Genomic DNA, 20260 nt, shown 5'->3' on the forward strand with positions numbered 1-20260 from the left:
GGATCCCTTGCTGCTTCTAGCATATCAGTGGTTTGGAAATAAGAGGACAAATGAGGCACAGGAATACATGCAAATAGGAGCTATTGAAGTGTAATGGAGTCTTGGAACACTTGTCCACAGATCCTAGCAGGACAAGTCATGACAATTATTCTGGAATTGGTAAACATTTAGTTACAAAACACAGGCTGCTTGGCATAACCAGTCATGCTGGTCTTTGTGCCCCCACTGCACCTTCTGTCTCTTTTCTCCCCACCCCCCCCACCTCCAAGGGGAGTGGGGTAGCAGTGGTGCCAGAGATCTGGATTTGATTCCTGGTTTGGATCAGTGTGGAACCTGCACATTCTTCCCATGTCTGCCTGGGTTTCCTCCAAGCCATGCTAGTTAGGTGCATTGACTTGAACAGGTGTCAGACTGGCAACTATGGGTATTTCACTAATTGCAGTGTTAATGCTAGCCTACTTGTGACAAACTCTTCCTTTTGCTTCCCTTGCGTGCCTCCCACTCTAGTAGTGGGAGGAAAAGATTGCCTCTGGGCAGATTTGTACCAGTTTGAGTTGGGGGCAGGAAGGATTTGACATGATGTGGCAGATGCTGTAATGACATAGACTGTGCACTCCTCCCCCTTTCAATGTAGTTGGTCACTTCTAAGGTGTAGAGAAAGAGCAACTTGATACAGGGTACATCTAATCAAGTCTGGTGGCAGCAGAATGTCCAACAGCAGTTGAATTGGTTGGTACATGACCTCAGATTTTTGTATCTCCCCCCAACAGGTGGAAGAGGTGTCCAGGATGTGTGGTCACCTAGCCTGAGATCCAGGCTGTCTGTCCACCCTTCCTAATGTATACACCTACATTTCTGGAATAATCTCAAATCTTTGCACCCTGTCAAGTGTCTTGTAATAGATGAGTGTGCTGTACTTGGGTTTAACAAACTTGGTGCTTTAATTCTTTCCCTCTAGCCTAGTGTTTGCTTTGCTGTTTCACTAATTGTCCCTCGTGACTCTGCAGTTCCTTTCTAAATCTAATGATTTGGAACTTCAGGAAAATAGTGCAGGAGGAGGCCATTTGGCCCATCAAGCCTGTACTTTAACATGGCCAATCTGGAATTGAACCCCTTGTGTTGGGACAGCAGTGCTAACACTACCAAAGCATTGAAAACTACTTTAAAGTAGGCAACAACTAAAGACTTTCAAGTCTTTATTTGTGACTTAAATTTTAAATTCCTAATTGCTTGTGGTGGGATTTAAACTCTAATTGTGTACCCTGGCCTCTATTTTCTAGCCCAAAAACTAAGCACCATGCTATATCCCCTGTGCCCTCAGTTAAGCTACAGCACTGCTGTACCTGTAGACATAACTGTCACTGCACCAAGTGCACACAAGACTTACAAAGGTGTTGGAATGGCTAAGAGGAATTTAAGTTGGCTGTAGGTGGGATTTAATTGAGGGGTCTGGTTGTCAGTAAGTAAGGCAGAACAATGGGAGTTTTTGGTAAAGCCAGTCAGCTCTGGTAATGAGCCTTGCCATTACTGTGCCATACACTCCATGCTGGACAGTGAGGTACAGAATGCCATGGCTCACTACTTTCTATCTGGCATTTTGTTCTGTAGTAACAGGAATAACAACATTGCATGATTTAACTGCATCTACATCAATAGTGTATTCCCTGGAGAATGTAAGCTTGTCTGTTTTTAAATCTGCATATCCTGGACAACTGTCCAAAGGGAAAGGCTTCCTTTTCAACTAAGTGGTTGCTATTGGACAAGTTCCAAATCAGCAACCCCATACTATTCTGGGGTAATCATACTGTTAGTTCCAGTCCTCTAGCTGAAGACAGCATGCTGAATTCCTTTCACTGAATATGGGCATCAAGATGGGTTATTGCCCATCCTTAATTACTGTTAGTGACTTGCCACATTCTTTCAGAGGGCAGTTAGTAAACCATTGCTGTGGGTCTGGGGTTGCATATAGACTTGACCAGGTAAGGACAGATGTTCTGGAAGGATATACAGGCATTTGGAGAGCAAAGGTTGATTAGGGACAGTCAGCATGGTTTTGAATGGAAAACCATGTCTGAAATTTGACCTTGGTTATCTCTTCAGCTGAGGACAGTACAGTTGTCTACATGGATTTTAGCAAGGCCTTTGACAAGGCAGTGGTAGGTTGTTACATAAGGTGAAATATCACAGGATCCAGGGTGAGATAGCTAAATGGATACAAAATCCTCTGGATGAGTTGTTTTTCAAGCTGGAAGCCTGTGACCAAGCAAGCAATATGCCTTGGATTGATACTGGGTCCACTGTTACTTGTCATTTATATTGATTTGGATAAGAATTTAGGCACAATTTAAGTTTGCAGATGACACCAAGATTGGACAGTTATTTCACATCTTGATCAATTTGGGCCAGTGGGTTGACGATGGCAGATGAAAATTTAATTTGGATGAATGCAGTGATTAACCAAGTCCTGCCCTGGTTCAATGGTAGGGCATTAGAGTTGTAGAACAAAGATCCCAGCGTACTTGGCTCCTGAAAAATGGAGTCACAGGTTAAAGGCATTCAGCATGCTTGATTTCATTGGAGAGAGCATTGAATACAGGAGTTGGGACGTCTTGACTTTCTGATGCTTCATACAGGCTGCATTTGGAATACTGTGTACAACTCTGGTCACTCTTAGTGCAAAAATTACTTGGATGCTTGATTGAGAGGCTGGATAGACTGACTCTTTTTCCTCTCCAGCATAGGAGGCTGGGATGATCTTGGAGGCCTATAAATAGTGGCATAGATCAGCTAGATCATCATATCAAGGTAGAATCTAAAACTAGAGGGCATATGCTCCTGAGGAGCAGTTTGAGGATGGTGAGTATCTGGAACAAGGTGGTAGAGGCAGGTACAGTTTAAGACATTTAGACAATTGCATCCATGACATATAGGCAAAACACAGGCAACTGGGACTAGCCTGGTGTCTTAAAGGACAGCATGGACAAGTTGGACTGAAGGGCCTGTTTCATGCTTAAAACATGACTAATCCATGCAGACAGTCACCCAAGACTGGAATTGAACCTAAGCCCTTGGTGCTGAGGCAGCCATGCTAACCTTTTTGCTGCAGGTCTGGAGTTGTATGTAGGCCTGACTAGGTAAGGACAGCAGATTTACAAAATCCAGAAATGTTTTTCGGTGTGTTAACTAGTATCTGATTTTGGTCAGAGGTTTCCTACATGGGAGTGTCACAATGCACTAGTAGGGTTAGTTTTGTTAAAGCATTAACTTTTACCTATAAACCACTAATCATTTCTTTCTAATCCAGTGACTACTTGTTCAAGTTGCTGCTCATTGGTGACTCTGGTGTTGGCAAGTCTTGTCTGCTGCTCCGATTTGCTGTAAGTTTTGCCCTCCTGTTTTATAACCTTGTTTGCACTCAAATAAAAGACCAATGTTACTCCAATTCTAGGGTTAAAATAAACTATAAACCACCTCAATGAGGTAGCCATTCCCAAAAGCTACAAATACTATTTCCCATTCCTAACTACCTTTGAACTGTTTGAGGGCAGTTGAGTCAACTACATTGCTGTGGGTCTGGAGTCACATGGCAAGTTCAAGTAAGGACAGAAGATTTCCTTTAAGGACATTTGTGAACCAGATGGGTTTTAACTGGTTGTCATTCAACTTGATTCCAAATTTTTATTGAATTCAAACTTCACTGGTGACTAACAAAGGATTCACAAATGCAAAATGAACAAAACCAGAGCTGAAACAATTGGTGATTAACAGTTCTCAGATATACTGGTCCAAGGAAGAGATGACCAGAACTGGTGGTGGCAGCAGCCAGTACTCATGACAGATTTGTCTTAGAGCTTCTGTAAATCTCTGCAAATACTAACTGCCTGGCTCTTCCTTTACAGATTTCATAACTTTAATATTTGGTGATACTTCTGCAATTTTTAATTTGTCTACATGATTGCAGTGTCCAGAACTTCATCCTACCTCAAATGTTGATCTGGCAGTACCTGTAGAGCTAATGTTTCCAGTCCAGAGTGTTTCTAATCAGTGTTGGAAAGATCTGGGGTAGTGTGAGCCATGTTTTCTAAATATCTTGCAGCAACAAACTGACCAGCCATCTCTACCACTTTGTTCCACATGTGCCCACTCTCCCTTTTTGCCTCCCCCATCAACATATAGAATCATACAATGCAGTCTGCACTGACACATGAGAAACACCTGACCTCCCATCTGCCAGCACTTGGCCCATGGCATATAACATTGAGGTGCTCATCCAGATCCTTGAGGACAAGACAACCTGCCTCTACCATCCTCCCCAGGCAGCACATTTCACACTGTCACCAGCCTCTGGGTAAAGTCTGTCTTTCCTCACCTTGTGACTGACCCCTCAGCTCTGGGGAACAGCTGCTCTGTCCCTCTATCATGTACACCTCTACCAATTGGCCCTCAGTCTTCTCTGCTCCAACAAAACAACCCAAGTTTGTGTAACCTCAATGTTCCATCCCAGGCAGCATCTAGGTGAATCCTGCCCCCCTCCATTGCAATCCTACCCTTCCTGTGTGACTGGAACTGCAGTTTTCTGGCTATGGCCTCAAGTTTTTCTCTACTTTTATAATCTCCCAATTTAAAGACATGTCCCATATGTCTTTTTCACCACCCTATAACATGCCTTTCTACTTTTCAGATGTGGACACAAAGTCCCCTTGTTACAGAGAACATTCTAGTGTCCTACCATTCATTGAGTACTTGTCAAATTACTCTTCCAAAGGGTTAAATTTTAATTTGCTGATATAACCATCTTTTTAACTGAAGACATTCAGCCTCACTTAACCACTTGGCCAGTCTATCATCCTCAAATTTACTAATCCATCCCTCCCCCACAGTCAGGGGACCCAACACAGGTACCTGTGGTACACCACTGGACACTGGCTTCCAGTCACTAATCAGCCTTCTGTCACCATCTTATCTCCCACAACTGAGCAGTTTTGAATCCACTGTCAAATTACCCTGTATCCCATGTGCTGCCTTTGTTCAGTGGGACCTTGTCTAAGTCTTTACTGATGTTGTGCCTGCCAGTCTTAGAGGACAGAGAATTGAGTAGACCACTTGTTCGTACAAGAATATTTACACAATAATCACCCACCCAATCTAAGTTGATATTACAAAAAATTCAAGTCCAATACTAGATCATCATAGAATCTTACAGTGCAGGAAGAGGCCCTTCAGCCCATCAAGTCTGCAAGTACAATTCCCACCCAGGTCCTATCCCCATATCCCTCTAACCTACACATCCCTGAATGCGAAGGGACAATTTCTTAACATGGCCAATCAACCTAAACTGCACATCTTTGGACTGGGAGAAAATGAGTACCCAGAGGAAACCCACACAAGGAGAATGTGCAAACTCCAGTAACCCAATCCAGGAATTGAACCCTGGAGCTGTGAAGCAGCAGTGCTAACCACTGCTACTGTGCTGCCCATTACAGCACCAACAGGCCTTTTGGCCCTTGGCTGTGCCAAATCATCTTGTCTAATCCCACTGACCTGCACCGAGACCATATCCTTCCACACCTCATCCACGTACCTATCTGAGTTTAAGTGAGCCCACACTTACCACTTCATCTGGCAGCTTACTCCACACTCTTGTCACTTGTGTGAAGAAGCCTCCCCTAAATATTCCCTAACTTTTTCCCTTCACCCATAACCCAAACCCCTCTTTCTCCCCTTTCCTCAGTGGAAAAAGCCTGCTTGCATTCTCTACCCATTTTTATACACTTATAAATCTCCTCTCATTCTTCTATACTCCAGAGCTTGATCTTTCCATGACTGGCAAGTACCCATGCAGATATTGGCCTTTATCCATGTGTTGGTCTTTGTAGTCTAGTCTGACACTGGGGGTGATGGCTTTCTTCCAGCTGGTCACTGGCAGTGGTCACCATGTAGCTTGTGGGGTTAGATTCCTGGTTGCACAGGACCCTTATATCCTGTGGTTTTCACACCCCTTTTGGCCATTGCCAATCAATTGATCAAGACTTGCTCACCCTGGTCAGTGAAGTCCAAATCAGGTATTGACACCAATTGCTGAGTGTCCCCAACAACCGTGTCTGTAGGTCACACTCCCTACCAAATAAGGGGTTAAGGCTACCCTTTGGTAAACCAGTTTGCCCATTGTCTTTGGGATGGCCTATTTTCTGTATATTCAGTCATGAGCCACAGCCTGTTTCAGTGCTTGTCCAATTGTCCAGGTCCATTGGATTCTTAAATCCTCCTTGCAGGTGGAGGATGTGGCCAAGATGTATGGTGTGCTAGCCTTCATTAATTGAGGGATTGAGTTTAGGAGTCAGGAGGTAATGCTGTTACTTTAAGACCTTTGTCAGACCCCCACTTGGAGTACTGTGTGCAGTTCTAGTCACCTCACTGCAGGAAGGATGTGGAAGCTATTGAGGGTGCAGAGGAGATTTACAAGGATGTTGCCTGGATTGGGAGGCATTCCTTATGAAGATAGGTTGAGGGAGCTATGTCTCTTCCCTCAAGACAAAGAATGAGGTGACCTGATAGAAGTTTATAAAATGTGGTATAGATAGCCTCAGAATCCACCCTATTTCCCAGGGCTGAAATGGCCACAGAGGACAAAGTTTAAGGTGCTGGGGAGTAGGTACAAAGGGGATGTTAGGGGTAAGTTTTTCACTGAGTGGAATCAGCTGCTGTCTCTGGTAGAGGCAAACTTGCTGGGGTCTTTGAAAAGACTTCTGGATGAGTATGTGGGATTGGGAGTTGTAGATCTATGGCCTGGTAGATAGGATATGATCGGTGCAACTTGTGGGCTGAAGGGCCTGTTTGTGCTGTAGTGTTCTGTTCTAATTACCATTTTAGATGGTCCATTTGGCCACACTGAAATCCATATAAACTACATCAGCTGCACCATTTGTACACCACCTTGAAATTAATATTAACCTCCCCCTTGACAAAACTAAACTGTCTATCCCTGATCAACCCTTGAATGGGGTTAGATACACACCTTCAGAATTAACTCAGTTTCCCTACCACAGTGAGACTCACTGGTCTGTAGTTCCCTTTTAAATAGCAAAACCACCTTAGCTGTTCTCTAATCCTTAACATTCCTTTTTGGTATTTGTGGGTGGCACTGCTGCCTGTGTCAGGAGGCTAGGGTTTGTTGGGTGACTGGAGTTTGCATGTTCTCCTCTGGGTTTCCTTGCACAGTCCAAAGGCATGCTGGTTGGGTGGATTGGCCATAGTAAATGTATAGGACTCTTGGGCCAGCATTTATTGCCCTTTTGAAGACCATTTTGACAACCACATTGAGTCTGGAGTTGCATGTACATCAGATTAAGGGAAGGAAACCTGTGACCTTGCCCAAAGTGCACTGGTCTACAATGATTTCATGGTCCTTTGACTTTAATTCCAGATTTATTTTGCTGTGATAATTCCAATCTGGGTCTTGATTAGTCCAATACCACATAACCACAGTTCCCCCTCTTCAGTCATCTGTTCTTGTGGTAGACAAGGTCCTTATTCAAGTATTTCTGCAATTTCTTTATTGGAATTGATGATCCTTGTATTTCTGCCTTGCTCTTGCATGTTTCCACCAGTGGAATCTCAAACTTGGGCAGCATGTTGGGACAAGTTTAAGTTATTAATTACTGTCACAAATAAGCTTTAACACTGCAGTGAGATTACTGTAAATCTTGTGCCATACTCTGGCACCTGGGTACACAAGAAAATGGGCATGGCCAATGCATCAACCAGCATGCTTTTCAACTGGGGGAAATCCACAGATGTGGGGAGAAGGGTCACTGCAGACTCTGCACAGACAAAGCTGGGAACTGATCAGGTTCTCTGGCACTGAAGCAGCACTTGAGCATTGTGCCACTTCAATCAGTGGTTAGTACTGCAGCCTCTCAGCACCAGGGACCCAGGTTCAGTTCCAACCTCAATTACTCTTGTGCAGTGTTCTCCCCACGTCTGAGATTCCTTCCACAGTCCATTTAAGATGTGCTAGTTAGGTGGACTGGCCATACTAAATTCTACCTGCACCTGAACAGGTGCTAGTGTGGCACATAGGAGTTTTTCTCTAACTACATTGCAATGTTAATGTAAGCCTACTTGTGACACAATTTCAAGGGTTTTTAAAGTTTTTGGTTTGAGGATTGTTGTAAATTCTATAGTCTGGATGGCCTCTTTCTGCAGTGTAGGGAATCACTAGTTTCTGACATTTTATAGATGTCCCTTCAGGGTATCCCTGAAATCAGGTGGGTTTATAGCCACTGAAGTTTTATAAATTGTCCTGAAACACAACCACTTGTCTGTCTGGTACTGAGCACTATTGATAGGCATGAGGCAGTTAGCCCTGTCCACCTCCTGTTTCCATCACTTTGTTTTTTTTTTTGTCCCCAGGATGATACATACACAGAAAGCTACATCAGTACCATTGGTGTTGACTTCAAAATCCGAACCATTGAACTAGAGGGTAAAACCATTAAGCTACAGATTGTAAGTATGCTTGGATTCTACTTCAATTGCCTAGATTCATGAGTGATTTTTTGAGGTGAAAAAGTCACTCAATCTCATTTACATCTTGATGTGGTGAAATTCACTTTATCAAATTGGTCAGAGAAAGGTTAAACTTCTATAGGGCTTGAAATTGAATCGATTTGGAATTCTGCTGTAATTCTTAAATCCAGTGGGTGGGGTGACTTTGGCTCAGGCACAAGAATACTTGTATCTGCTTAATGGTTAGGTTACTAACTGCATTTGAGTTGACGCTTGTTGCAGTTGGGTAACATGGCAATGGAGCTACATCAGTGCAAAAGTTAAGACTGAAGTATTCACTGCATCTTCAAATAAAACTACCAAGTGGATGATCCATCTCTGCCTCCAGTGGTCCCCAACATCTCAAATGCCAATCTCCAGCCAATTCAACTCACTGTGATATTAAATGATTGAAGGCATTGGAAATAGCAAAAGGAATGGTGCCTTTCTAGCAACAGTACTGAAGATTTGTGCTCCAGAACTTGTTGCTTCCCTAGCCAAATTCTTCAAGTACAGTTACATTGCCCAGATATGTCCTGTACAGAGGACAGAGTGGTCAGCACTGCTGCTTCACAGCTCCAGGTCCTGGGTTTGATTCCTGGCTCAGGTCACTGTCTGTGGAGTTTGCACATTCTTATGTCTGCATGGGTTTCCTCCCACAGTCCAAAGATATGCAAGTTAGGTTGATTGGTTGTGCTAAGAAATTGTTCCTTAGTGTCCATGGGTGCATAGGTTAGAGGGATTAGTGGGCATAATATGTAGGAATATGGGGTTAAGGCCTGGGTGGGACTGTTCAGTGCAGACTTGATGGACTGAAGGACTTCTTTCTGCACTGTAGGATTCTGATTCATGACAAATCAAACCCAGCCAATTGGTCTAATCATTAGTGATGGGGTCATTGACAGTGCTATCAAGCAGCACCTGATCAGTGATGCCCAGTTTGGGTTTTGCCAGGGTAACTCAGCTGCTGTCTCATAACTTTGGTTCAGAAATGGACAAGAGCTGTATTTGAGGTGAGTGACAGCCCTTGACATCAAGGCTGCATTTGATCATGTGGCATAAAGGGACCACAGCAAAACAGGAAATCAATGGGTATCAGGGCAAACACTCTGGTTGGAGTCATACCTGGCACATAGTTGTGGAGGGTCAGTCACTTTGGCTCCAGGGCATATCTGCAGGAGTCCTAGGCCCAACCATGTTTAGCTGCTTCATCAATGACCTTCCCTCCATGTTCTGAACATACCCACTTAACTTTCATCATTTGCAACAACTCAGATACTGAAGCAGTCCACATTCAAATGCAACAAGATCTGAACAATATCCAGATTTGGACTAGCAAGTAGCATTCATGCCAGTGACCATCACCAATAAGACACTCTACTGTCCCTTGACATTCAATGGTGTAACCATCACTTGAGCTTAACATTGACTGAAAACTCAACTGGACTTGCCACAAACAGTAGCTAAAGTCTGTCCATCTACAAGATAAGTCGAGTGATGGAATACTCACCACTGGCTTGGATGGGTACAGCTCCAAGTTTGACAGCACCCAGGACAAAAGTCTGCTTGATTGGCATCACATGTACAAACAATCCCTCCACCAACACAATAGCAGCAGTATGTACCATCTACAAGATGCACTGCAGCAATTCCACAAGATTCCTTAAACACCTTCCAAACCCACAACCACTTCCATCTAGAAGGACAAGGGCAGCAGATACATGGAACACAACCTGCAAGTTCTCCTCCAAGCCCACCATGCAACTTAAATATATTGCAGCTCTTTCAATCATTGAGCCAAAATCTTGGAATTCCCTCAACAGCATTGTGGGTCAACCCACAGCATGTGGACTGCAGCAAGTCAAGAAGGAAGATCACCTAAATGCTGGCCAACCAGTGACATTTCCCATAAATGAATAAAACAGATGCTGTTAAATGCTGATGGTACATGAAAAGAATGAGGTTTCATTTATGATTAGAATGTTCCTGCTGATTGAGGCTGTATTGACTGGGGAGGTCTGTCAGGAACTTGGTATCAGTGAATAGCTGGAGGGGAGAAATTTGAAATGGGGCACAATTGCAGGGTTTTTAAACTTGGATTATAGATGTCCAGAATAATGGAGCTGTTTATCTGGGGCAGGGGAATGATCCTTAAAATGTTCATGTTCTTGCACACTGCCTGCATTTGGTGCTACCTGCTTGTAGTGAAATTAAGTTCACTATTGAAGACTGCCTGACCACTTGTAATTGGGAGATGAGGTAATCCTAACCAGGTGATAAATACAACCACAAATGGGACAATCCAGTTGATCTACCCAAGAAATGTAGAGATCTACCTGGGTCAGTGTAAATGGGAGAGGAAGTTGCCTAGTCCAGGTGGCTTCCATCCCAGGTTGCTGGAGGGATGGGGCAGAGTTGACAAGCTGCCCTTGAACTTCCCTAGATATAGGGGAGGATTAATGGCAAATGTTGACATGCTTCAAAGTCAATCCTAGAGACTACAAGGTGGTATTAACATTTGGGCAAGGTTTTGGAATCTTGAATGAGACAAACTAGCTGGCACTTTGGTTTATGGATCAACAAGCATAAATTTGTCTCTGAAAAGGTTGGTTAACATTGTGCCTTAAGGAATAGGGGATCAGTAGTCTAAATTTCTTCAGTTATGGTGAAGGATGGTTGGTTCTTCAGAATGGGGAAGATGGTAGTTTTGAGGACTACATTTTGCAGTATTTGGATCCTAGAAACAGCATTTCAATTCTTACCTTGGAATGATTTCAAATTGCCTGCAACATTGGTAAATAGCAAAGCTGTAATACAGGAAGGTGATGCACAGACTTAATAGCACAGTTGTGGAGTGTGGGGGAACAGAGTTGGTGCTTGTGCATCAGTCACTGCATCACAAAGCATGTGGAACCTTGAACTTCTGAGACCTGTGTAGAGCTTTGAATACAAATTACAGCACAAGAACAGACTTCAGTCCTCCAAGACTGCCTGACTTAACTAAAACCCCCTAACCTTCCAGGGACTGTCCCTCCATTCCCATCCTAGTCATGTACTTGTCAAGACACCCCTTAAATCACTACCATATCTGCTTCTAATACCTTCCCTGGCAGAGTTCCAGGCACCCACTGTGTATAAAACCTGCCTCATCTCCATAAACCTTGCTCCTTAAACCTGTGCCCCCTGGTAATTGACTCTTCCACTGTAGGGAAGAAAGCTTGACTATCCACTCTATCCATGCCCCTCAATCTATCTTCTATCATGGGTCCCCCTCAACCTCCATTCCAGTGAGAACAAATCAAGTTTCTCCAACCTCATAGCTACTGCCCTCATAACAGGCAACACCCTGGCAATTTTCTGTACCCTCTCCAAAGCCTCCATTCTTCTGGTGGTGTGACAACCAGAATTGAACTCTATATTCCAAGTAAGCCTAAAGTTCTATAAAGCTGCAACATGACTTGCCAATTTTTAAACTCAGTACTTCAGCCAGTGAAGGCAAGCATGCTATATGCTGCCTTGATGACCTTCACCTGCATTGCCACTTCGTGACCACTTTCAGTATAACCCTAACCCTTTGCCTATCAATACTCAAGTTCTGCCATTTACTGAATATTTCCTGTCTATTAGACCTTGTAAAATGCATTACATTTTACCTTGCATTTGTCTAGATTAAACTCAATTTGCCATCTCCCCACCCAAGTCTCCAATTGATCTGTATCCTGCTGTTTGGATTGCTATCTGCAAACTTATCCATTAAATTTTCCTCAATCATTTATATTTGTAATAAAAGGTCCCAGCACTGCTTCCCTGAGGAACATCACTTGTCACAGCCCTCTATTCAAAAAATCCTTCCACTGCTACCCTATCTTTTGACGACCAAGCCAGTTTTGTCTACCTGTCAGCTCACCTGATTCCATGTAGCTTTACCTTCTGCACCAGTCTGCCAGGAGAGACCTTGTCAAAGGCCTTACTGAAGTCCATGTAGACACATCCTCTGTCCTATTGTCTATCATCATTGTCACTTCCTCAGAACTCGACCAAGTTTGAGACATGACCTCCCCTTCATAAAACCATGTTACCTCGTGTCCACTTATTTCCAAGTAGGGGAATTACTAGAGGGGATTTATTACTATGACTGATGTAAGGCTCATCAGCCTGTATTTGCCTAGATGATTCTTGCTACTCTTAAAGGAACAACATTGGCTATTCTCCAATCCTCTAGGACCTCCCTGTAGCCAGTGAGGATAAAAAGATTTCTCTTGGCCCTACTAGGCCAGCTAGTCTGGGGGAGGGGTACATCCTCCCAGGATGAGGAATGTTAGCAAAGGCCAGGGTTTGAGAATCATAGGAACCCTACAGTGCAGAGGGGCCATCTGGCCCATCAATCTGCATTGACCACAATCCCACCCAGTCCTACCTCCCCATATCCCTACACACTTACCCACTAATCCCTCTAATCTACCCATCTCAGAGCACTAAGGGGCCATTCAAGCTAATCCACACATCTTTGGACTCTAGAGCACCTGGAGGAAAACCCACACAGACATGAGAAGGTGCAAACTCCACACAGTGACCCAAGCTCAGAATTGAACCCAGGTCCCTGGAGCTGTGAAGCAGCAGTGAACAAAGAACAATACAGCATAGGAATAGGCCCTTCAGCCCTTGAGCATGCACTGATCATGTCTAACTGGACCATCTGTTTGTATCCCTCTTTCCAGTCTTCATGTGGCTATCTCAGCCTTAAATGATCCTAGCATGTCTGCCTCAACCACCTTGATGGTGCATTCCAGGCCCCCATCACCCTCTTTCTTTAAAAAAAAAAGCCCTCAATATCTGTATTGAACCTTGCCCCCTTGAACTTGCAACCCTTGTGTTATTTCTGACCTGGAAAAAGCTTCCAAATGTTCACCCTATCTGTGCCCTTCATAATTTTCTAAATTTCTATTAGATTGCCCCTCACCTCTTTTTTCCAAGGAGAACAACCCTAGTTTATTCAATCTCACCTTATAGCTCCAAACCAGGCAACATCCTAGTAAACCTTTTTTCTGTACTCTGTCCAAAGCCTCCATGCCCTTCTAGTAGGGTGGCAACCAGAACTGGATGCAGTATTCAAATCTAACCAACATCCTATATAACTGCAACATATGCCAATTTTTATACTGTATGCCCCACCCAATAAGACAAGCATGCCATATGTTTTCACCACCTTTTCCACCTGGTGACACCTTTTTAAGGATCTGTGGACTTGCACACCCAGATCCCTGTCATTCTCCTGTGGTTCTACCATTTATATAGCTCCCTGCATTAGATCTATCAAAATGCATCACTTTGCATTTATCTGGATTAAATGCCATCCATTTCTCCACCCACTTTTCCAGCCTATAGTCTCTGACCAGATTCATCACTGTCCACAACTCCAGCAGTCTGTCATCAGCAAACCTATCAGGCTAGCTAATACTGCCACCATGCTGCCCTGGGAAGCTCAGGTTGTTTCTCTTGGAGCAAAGATTTGATTTGAGGTGTATACAACTGGTTGGCTTAGCAATGGTAGCCATTGTTCCCTTTGGCAAATGGTTTAGTGAGTGGTAATCTAGAATCTACTCAAGTGGTGGAAGTGAGTTGATCCATGATTTCAAAAGGGAAATTGGATGAGCATTGAAAAGAAATAAACTTGGTCTCAGTCTCTGCTATGAATGACTGACTCATTTCTACCTGATGTGTAATATGCTCAACAGATCTAGACTAAGCTATTTGCCATCACCTGTTGAACTTCAGAATAGAGGCTATAGAAATTGTCTACTTACAGGGAATGAAGTTTGAGGAATGGTTTGAAGTCTTGCCATACTGGGTGGGTCTAATGTAGACATGATGTGGATGTGCCAGTGTTGGACTGGGGTAACCACAGTAAAAAGTCTGACAACACCAGGTTTTAGTCCAACCGATTTTATTTGATAGTAAACTCAAGCTTTCGAGGTTTCCCTCTTCGTCAGGTGAATGGAGAGTTCTGGCCTCGGACAGAGCATATATGCTCTGTCTGAGGCCAGAACACTCCATTCACCTGACAGGGAAAGCTTGAGTTTACTATCAAATTGGTTGGACTAAGACCTCGTGTTGTCAGACTTTCTAATGTAGACATCAGACTTGAAGCTGATTTTCATATCCTGAGAAATTACTTTTGGTTTTTGAGCTTATTAACTAGTTGCATCACTAACACTAACATTTCTCTCCAGTGGGATACAGCAGGACAAGAGCGATTCCGAACCATCACTTCCAGTTACTACAGAGGAGCTCATGGGATTATTATTGTGTATGATGTTACAGATCAGGTAGGATTGGCATTGTCTACACTTTCTCTAGGGGGATGCACAGTGGTTGGACAGCAATCAAGTGGAATTATTTGCTAATCTAGTTTGAGCAAGGGGGCTTTATGATGGATATAACAGATCAGATGGCAGTAGCCTTTCCAGAGCAACTTGAGGGGCAGCAGTGGTTAGCACAGCTGACTCTACCATGTTCTCCCCATGTCTGGAGCACCTGGAAGAAACCCAGTTTACTCCCAGTCTGAAAGATGTGCTGGTTAGGTGGATTGACCCAAACAGGCCCTAGAGTTTGGCAACAAGGCTAATATCTCTAACTTGATTGCAGTGTTAATGTAAGCCTTTGACTAAAACTGGAACTTGACATTACTGCATGTTTATTAACCATCTAAATCTTGATGACAAACTTTTTGAGCTAAAGTTTAACTGCTATTTTAGTAGTTATTCAATCTGTTATTGCATATGGTAGTAGTTGCCATCAGTATTTAGTTCACATCTACATTTTCAACTATGCAGATACACCTGGTTGACAACTGTTAGAAATTGAGGTTTACAGCATGGGAACAGGCCCTTCAGTCCAACTTGTCTATGTCACCCTTTAACTTCAGCTAATCTCAATAGCCTGCATTTGGCCCATGCACACACGCTTTTCAAAGACAATTGTACCTTCCTCTGGCAGCTCAGACACCACCCTCTTGGTGGGGGGGGGGAAACCTGCCCCTCTGGAAACTTTTGTATCTTCCCTCACCTTAAACCTATGTCCTCTAGTTTTAGACTACCTTTAGGAAAAGATATTGACAATTCAGCTGATTTGTGCCCCTCATTATCTTAGACTAAGATCACCCCTCAGCCTTCTAGGCCCTAGAGAAAAAAGTTCCAGTCAATTCAGCCTCCTTGTAATGCAATCAATATAATTGATATTATATAATAACTTTTACAATCAAGTCCTGGTAGCATCATAGAACTGTAGGACACTACAGCAAGAAATGGGCCTTGGCTGTGCCAAACCATTCTGCCTGGTCCCACTGACCTGCACCTGGACCATATCACTCCACACCATGTACCTGTCCCAAGTTTTTCTTAAATGCAGGCTCACTTTTAATATTTCACTTCATCTGGCAGCTCATTCCACACTCCCACTGAAGAACCTCCCCTAACATTCCCTTCTCCTTTAACCCATGTCCTCTAGTTTTTCTCCCTAGCTTCAGTGAAAAAAGCCTGCTTGCATTCAGTATACCCATCAATCTTATACACCTCTATCAAATCTCCCCTCATTATTCTATGCTCCAGGGAATGAAGTCCTAACCTAGTCAACCTTTCTGACTCAGTTTCTCAAGTCCAGCAACATCCTTGTAAACCTTCTGTACTCTTTCAACCTTACATCCTTCCTATAATTAGGTGACCAAAACAGTGCACAGTACTCTAAATTTAGCCTCACCAATGTCTTATACAACCTCATCATAAAATTTCAACTCTTTTATACTCAATACTTTTTGATTTATAAAGGCCAATGCACCAAAGCACTGTTTACAACCCTATTGCTCTGTGACACCACTTTTAGGGAATTATGTATCTGTATTCCCAGATCCCTCTGTTCTACTACACTCCTACCATTTTACCTTGTATGTTCTACCTCAGTTTGTCCTTCCAAAGGTGCAATACCTCACCTGTCTGCATAAACTCCATCTGCCACTTTTCTAGCTGGTCCAAATCCCTCCAAGCTTTGAAAATGTTCCTCACTGTCCACTACACCTCCAGTCTTTATCTAATTTGATCCAATTTACCATATCATCCAGATCATTGATATAGATGACAGACAACAATGGACCTAGCACTGATCCCTGTGGCACACCACTAGGCACAGGCTCCACTCAGAAGCAATCCTTCACTACCACTCTGGCTGCTTCCATTTTGAGCTGATGTCTGTCTAATCCAATTTACTATCTCCATATATGCCTGGTGACTGAACCTTCCTAACTAACCTCCCGTGCAGGATCTTGTCAAAGTCAATCTTTTCTGCACTCTTTCTGGTTTAATATCTTTAATAGGGTGACCAGAACTGTAGTGTTCCAAGTGTGGCCTTACCAATGTCTTGTACATCTTCAAGACGTCCCACCTCCTCCTGTGGTCAGAACATTGAATAATGAAACCAAGCATGTTGAAAACTGTCTTCATCACTTCACCTGTGACTCTACTTCCAAGGAGCTATGAACATGTACCCCCTAATAACACTCCCAATGGCCTACCATTTAACTCCTGCCCTGGTTTAATCTACCAAAATGCATCACCTCATTTATCTAAATTAAACTCCATCTGCCATATGTCAGCCCACTGGCCCAGTTGATCAAGATTCTGTTGCAACTGGAGAACTTTTGTCTACCATGCCACCAATCTTGGTGTAATATCCAAACTTACTAACCATGCCTCCTATATTCTCCAAATCATAGAACCCTACAGTGCAGAAAGAAGCTGTTCAGCTCATCAAGTCTGCACTGACCACAATCCCACCCAGGCTCTACCCCCCCCATATCACTACACATTTACCCACTAATCCCTCTAACTTATGCATCCCAGGACACCAAGGGGCAATTTTAGCATGGCCAATCAACCTAACCTGCACATCTCTGGACCAGGAGGAAACCCACACACTGACCTGAGCCAGGAATCAAACCCAGGCCCCTGGAGCTGTGAAGCAGCAGTGCCAACCACTGCTACCATGCTGCCCATGAACATAAATGACAATAACTATATGGATACTATCATCTGTGTAAATCTTGTTCAGAGGCTTCAGTCACACTTTTGCAACATTGTTCTTGTCCTGATCTCCTGTCAGGGTGACATCAGTACAGTCTGGTTTTCTCATGGACTTTGCTGTGCAGTCTGAGGACCACATTCCATCAGGAGCAAGAAATGCTACAGGGCTCTGCTGACACTCTGTTCACTTTTTCAACTGAATTTCACTTTTTTTTTTCCCCTTAGTGTCCACTAAACCAATTAAACATGAGACCACACTACAGTGTCTTGCAGAAGTTATCAACTGTTTTCCTGATCACTATTCTTCCATCTTGACCTTCAATCCCAGCTCTATTGAAGGACAATGACTGCCTGTCTGTAGAACCACATTGAGTTGCCAAAGCAGTTTCACCTGGCAGACTTATTCCAGTTCTGTAAATTATGGTGTTTGGTTAATATGGATTCTCAGCATAAATGGGCAATGTCCATGCTCCCCTTTGGTCTCCTTTGTTCCTAATTCAGCAATTTGCATTGCCCTCTATTCCCTGTTTATCTTGCCTTTAATATGAAGTTAAATTTCCTAATTGATTCCCATGACTACCTCAATTGGTGACTTTTAGTTAAGCTGTTAGTAAAAGCATATGGATAAAACCTGCCAGCATCCTGAGTTGAGCTAACTGTACTTGCTGCTACTATGGTGATGACACTACCTGCCTTAACTTTGAACTCTTTGCATGTTTGTAGGATTCCTTCACTAATGTTAAGCAGTGGCTGGAGGAAATAGCTCGCTATGCCAGTGAGAATGTGAATAAATTGCTAGTAGGAAACAAATGTGACTTGACTACTAAGAAGGTAGTGGATTATACTACAGCTAAGGTAACAAAATTTCATTTTGGTTTATCATGCAAGTTTCTCATTCCTTCATTTGAAATATTTGATTAACTTAGTCATTTAAAATGTGGGCATTGCTGGCTAGGTTTCTTGCCCTTCAACTGGGGTTTGCTAGGCCATTGCTGTGAATCTGGAGTCACAGACTGGGTAAGGACAAGTTTCCTTCTCTAAGACATTGTTTAAAAACCCTCACCTGGTTAACTAATGGTTTAGTCATTAGCCAACTTTAAATCCAATCTGGGATTCAAACATTATCCTGGGTCTCAGGATTATTAATCCAGTGAATATCTCTACACTGCCATCTCCTATTTAAAGATTTGCTTTTGATCACCTGGAATTTAAAACATAACTGGTTTAATTTGACATGTTTGCTTAATTCTGGAGAGGAATTGGAGTCTGCCTGCTTGTACAATGTAACTAGCCTGGTGCAGATTCACCATGCATGTCTTTCCAAACTCTGCCATTCTGATCTGACCAGGGTGAAGCACAAGTGATGCAATCAACTTAAAATTTAAGTTTTGTCAGAGGGGGAAAAGTGTACAAGTTGATGTCTAGTTGCTCCTAGGCTGACCAGTAAAAATTAGATTTGCTGTACCACCTATACCTCCCCACTCCAACAAAGTATAACAATTGATGCTGCATCTGTAATGGACCAGATTTTACAACATGGGTGTAATGAACAACATTTATTGGACCATAAACTCCAACTTGAAAATTGTCTGCTTTAAACCCATCTTTACATGTGGCAAGTCTGGAAATCGGATTAATAGGTCAGCACAGGACCAAGGCCAGGCTAGCTAAGAGGAAGAGCAGACTAGGGAGGTCTGGAGTCCATCTGTTTCAATGCAAGAAGTATAACTAGTAAGACAGATGAACTTAGCCTTGATCCTTGCACAAAACTCAGATGTGGTTGCAATAACAGTAGGTTAAGAGGGACAGGACTGGCAGTTAAATGTTCCAGGTTGTAAGTATATTACATGAGATGTGGGGGAGTTGCAGTACTGATTAGGGAACATATTACAGCTGTACAGAGGGACACCTTGGAAGAACCATGTAATGCAACACAATAGAATTCAAACAGGAAGAGGGCAGTCACTAATGTACTTCAGGCCTCCAACTGCCCATGGGCAGTTGAACAGATATGTAAGCAAATTCTGGACAGATGTCCAAATGTTGCTTAAGTGAGACTAATTTTCCTCTGACTAGAAAACCCTTGGGGCTAAGGATCCAGATGATGAATGTGCTTTTGGAACAATGGATATCCAACAGGACCTAATACCAGGAATGAGCCTAGCCAAGTCAAAGTTGCAGTAGGGGAACGTGGCAAACAGTGATCACAATGCCATAAGCTTTTGAATAGTAGTGGAAAAGGGTGACTCCTAGGGTTAAGGTGCTAAATTGGGAAGGCAAATACAACTAGATTTGGAAGTTTGGGAGAGGCTGTTTTTAAGATAAAGCCACACTTGGCATATGGGAGTCTCAGCAGTTGGAATGCAGGACAGGCATATGCCTCAAGGAAGGGCAGGACTCAAGAACTGGATGACCAGGAAGTGGCATCAAGTCAAAAAAGATGCATGCATGAGGTCTAGGCAACCAAACAGATGAAGCATTTCAAGAATAAGGAAAGTGAAGAGCTCAAATAGGAGGGCAAAAAGGGTCAATGTCCTTAGTGATAGATTAAGGAGAATCCAAGGCATTTCCTATTAGGAACAAGGGTAGCTAGAGGGTCCACTTGAGGACAAAGGAAATTATGTAGAAAGGAAGCAGGTGGG

The 20260-nt window shown here is 43.2% G+C and overlaps 1 protein-coding gene across 1 annotated transcript in view; it reads left to right on the top strand.

The window, feature by feature from the left end:
- Positions 1 to 20260, top strand: part of LOC145337188 (ras-related protein ORAB-1-like) — a 48731-nt gene that overhangs the window by 25158 nt on the left and 3313 nt on the right. Inside the window, exons 2-5 of the mRNA XM_080181995.1 lie at positions 3305 to 3377; positions 8413 to 8508; positions 14778 to 14873; positions 18342 to 18473. Of these exons, the coding sequence (XP_080038121.1) occupies positions 3305 to 3377; positions 8413 to 8508; positions 14778 to 14873; positions 18342 to 18473 (397 nt within the window). The remainder of the gene's footprint in view (positions 1 to 3304; positions 3378 to 8412; positions 8509 to 14777; positions 14874 to 18341; positions 18474 to 20260) is intronic.

Source organism: Carcharhinus amblyrhynchos, unplaced genomic scaffold, assembly GCF_965287045.1.
Source record: "Carcharhinus amblyrhynchos unplaced genomic scaffold, sCarAmb.v2.hapA scaffold_44, whole genome shotgun sequence".
In the NCBI taxonomy this organism is placed as follows: Eukaryota; Metazoa; Chordata; class Chondrichthyes; order Carcharhiniformes; family Carcharhinidae; genus Carcharhinus; species Carcharhinus amblyrhynchos.